At 41.2% G+C, this 2,158-nt stretch overlaps 1 protein-coding gene across 1 annotated transcript; it reads right to left on the reverse strand.

Moving 5' to 3' along the window:
* Positions 1 to 964: 964 nt before the first annotated feature.
* On the reverse strand, positions 965 to 1,800 carry LOC132481523 (thymosin beta-4-like). The gene is made up of 2 exons (XM_060086410.1): positions 1,772 to 1,800; positions 965 to 1,193 (listed from the first exon to the last, which is right to left on the reverse strand). The coding sequence occupies exons 1-2, from the start codon at positions 1,798 to 1,800 to the stop codon at positions 965 to 967; spliced, it is 258 nt and encodes an 85-aa protein (XP_059942393.1).
* Positions 1,801 to 2,158: the final 358 nt, after the last annotated feature.

Raw genomic sequence — 2,158 nt, forward strand, 5'->3', positions numbered from 1 at the left:
GAAAAGAGTCAGTCTTGGTCCAGAAAAACAAAGGAGATTAAAAAAATAAAGTATTAGAGGATTTTTAGTTGAATTTCTAACATTTATAATACTTGACAAAGTTATTTGATTATGGAGAGACTAATCAGGTAATCAACATCCACTGGCCATTTTTTTTTTTTTTTTTTTTTTTTTTTTTTTTTTTTTTTTGTGGTACGCGGGCTTCTCACTGTTGTGGCCTCTCCCGTTGCGGTGCACAGGCTCCGGACGCGCAGGCTCAGCGGCCATGGCTCACAGGCGCAGCCGCTCCGCGGCATGTGGGATCCTCCCAGACTGGGGCACGAACCCGTGTCCCCTGCATCGGCAGGCCGACTCTCAACCACTTGCGCCACCAGGGAAGCCCCATTGGCCATTTTTTAATTCTGGTGTTGGGCTTTTTCTTACTGGATTTAAAAGAGCTCTTTATATACTAAGTAAAATTTCTCTTTATCATAAATGTTGCAAATATTTTCCACAGATCATTGTTTTTATTTTAGTTTTCATGTGCTATTAGGAAGCTATATATATTTTTCAGGTTTTAAAACTTTTTATTTGTATATTTAAAAAATTGTGCATTCCAATAATTAAAATCATTTGAACAACAACAACAAAAAATGGCACTCCGATTAAACTGCATTTTACAGCCCACAGGACACCGTGGACCGGCTTGCTTTTTACTCTAGATTTCACTGTCGTCCCACCCAGCTTCCTCCTTCACCAACAAGCAAGTTCTTTTCCTTCTTTGCCAGCCAGACAGGCGGATAGGAGAGGCAGGCACAGCCTTCGTTGTCAGTAGTTGTCCATTCTTTGATGTGAAAAGAGGCAGCACAGTCATTTAAACTTGATCCAACCTCTTTGCATCTTACAAAGTGAAACAGCTAAAATAATTAAAATAAGAAGGCAATGCTTATGGAATGTACAGTACATATTGGCGGCACATGCCTCATTACGACTCGCCTGCTTGTTTCTCCTGTTCAATCATTTCTTTTGAAGGCAGTGGATTTTTCACTTGCGTTTCTGTTTTCTTCAATTTCGACTTACCGAATTTCTCTATCTCAGCCATATCAGGTTTGTCAGACATGGCTGCTGAGGAAGCGGAGCGAGTTGCCAGCGAGTGAAGTCTGGCCTGCGAGGTGGTTGCCGCCGAGTAGGAAGCTATACGTTTTTTGTTGTTTCTGAGTTTAGGATAATATCAATACTTTAAAATATCTTCCACCTCAAGATTAACAAAGTGTTTACCTATATTTTCTTCTAATATTTTTGTTTTGGGGCTTCCATGGTGGCGCAGTGGTTGAGAGTCCACCTGCCGATTCAGGGGACATGGGTTTGCGCCCCGGTCTGGGAAGATCCCACATGCCACGGAGCGGCTGGGCCCATGAACCATGGCCACTGAGCCTGCGTGTCTGGAGCCTGTGCTCCACAAGGGGAGAGGCCATAACAGTGAGAGGCCCACGTACCGAAAAAAAAAAATTAGTAATATTTTTGTTTTAATATTTAAATCTTTGATCCATCTGGAATTTATTTGGTATAAGGAATGAGGTAGGGATCAGTTTCCCCCTGCCCCCCCAAGGCTAACTAATTGTTCCAGCATCATTTCCTGAAAAGTCCATCCTTTCTATACTGGTTTGAAATGCTACTTGCATCATGTAATTAATTTCCACAGAGACTTGGGTCTGTTTCTGAACTCTTTATTCTAATTTATGAATTTTAAGTGGAGTTCTATTTTTCCAGTTACCATTTTATTTCTGCTCACCGCTCTGAATATTCCTTTCCTGATATCATGGTATCTCTAAGACCAAGTCAGAAAAAAACTTGCTAAGCATGAAATGAGAATCAAAAGAAATACATGGCTCAGGAATATTTCATTTCATTTCATCCAAGCTATATGTACCATCCTTGCCCAATAAGAGAAAACACCTCTCTAGTGATCAGTGGTATACAAAGCCCTTTTGTGATCTAGCTCTTGTCCCTTTCCAACATCACCTTTGGCCACTTCTCATCCTCTCCTCCCATCACCATTTGCATATAAGTTCCCAAAACGTCTTGTCATTTCACATCTTCTTGTCTTGCACTTGCTATTCATTCTGCCTGGGAGCTCTTCTCTTCCTTGTCCACCTGGCAAAGTCCTATTCAAACTTTT

The sequence above is a fragment of the Mesoplodon densirostris genome, chromosome X, assembly GCF_025265405.1.
Source record: "Mesoplodon densirostris isolate mMesDen1 chromosome X, mMesDen1 primary haplotype, whole genome shotgun sequence".
In the NCBI taxonomy this organism is placed as follows: domain Eukaryota; kingdom Metazoa; phylum Chordata; class Mammalia; order Artiodactyla; family Ziphiidae; genus Mesoplodon; species Mesoplodon densirostris.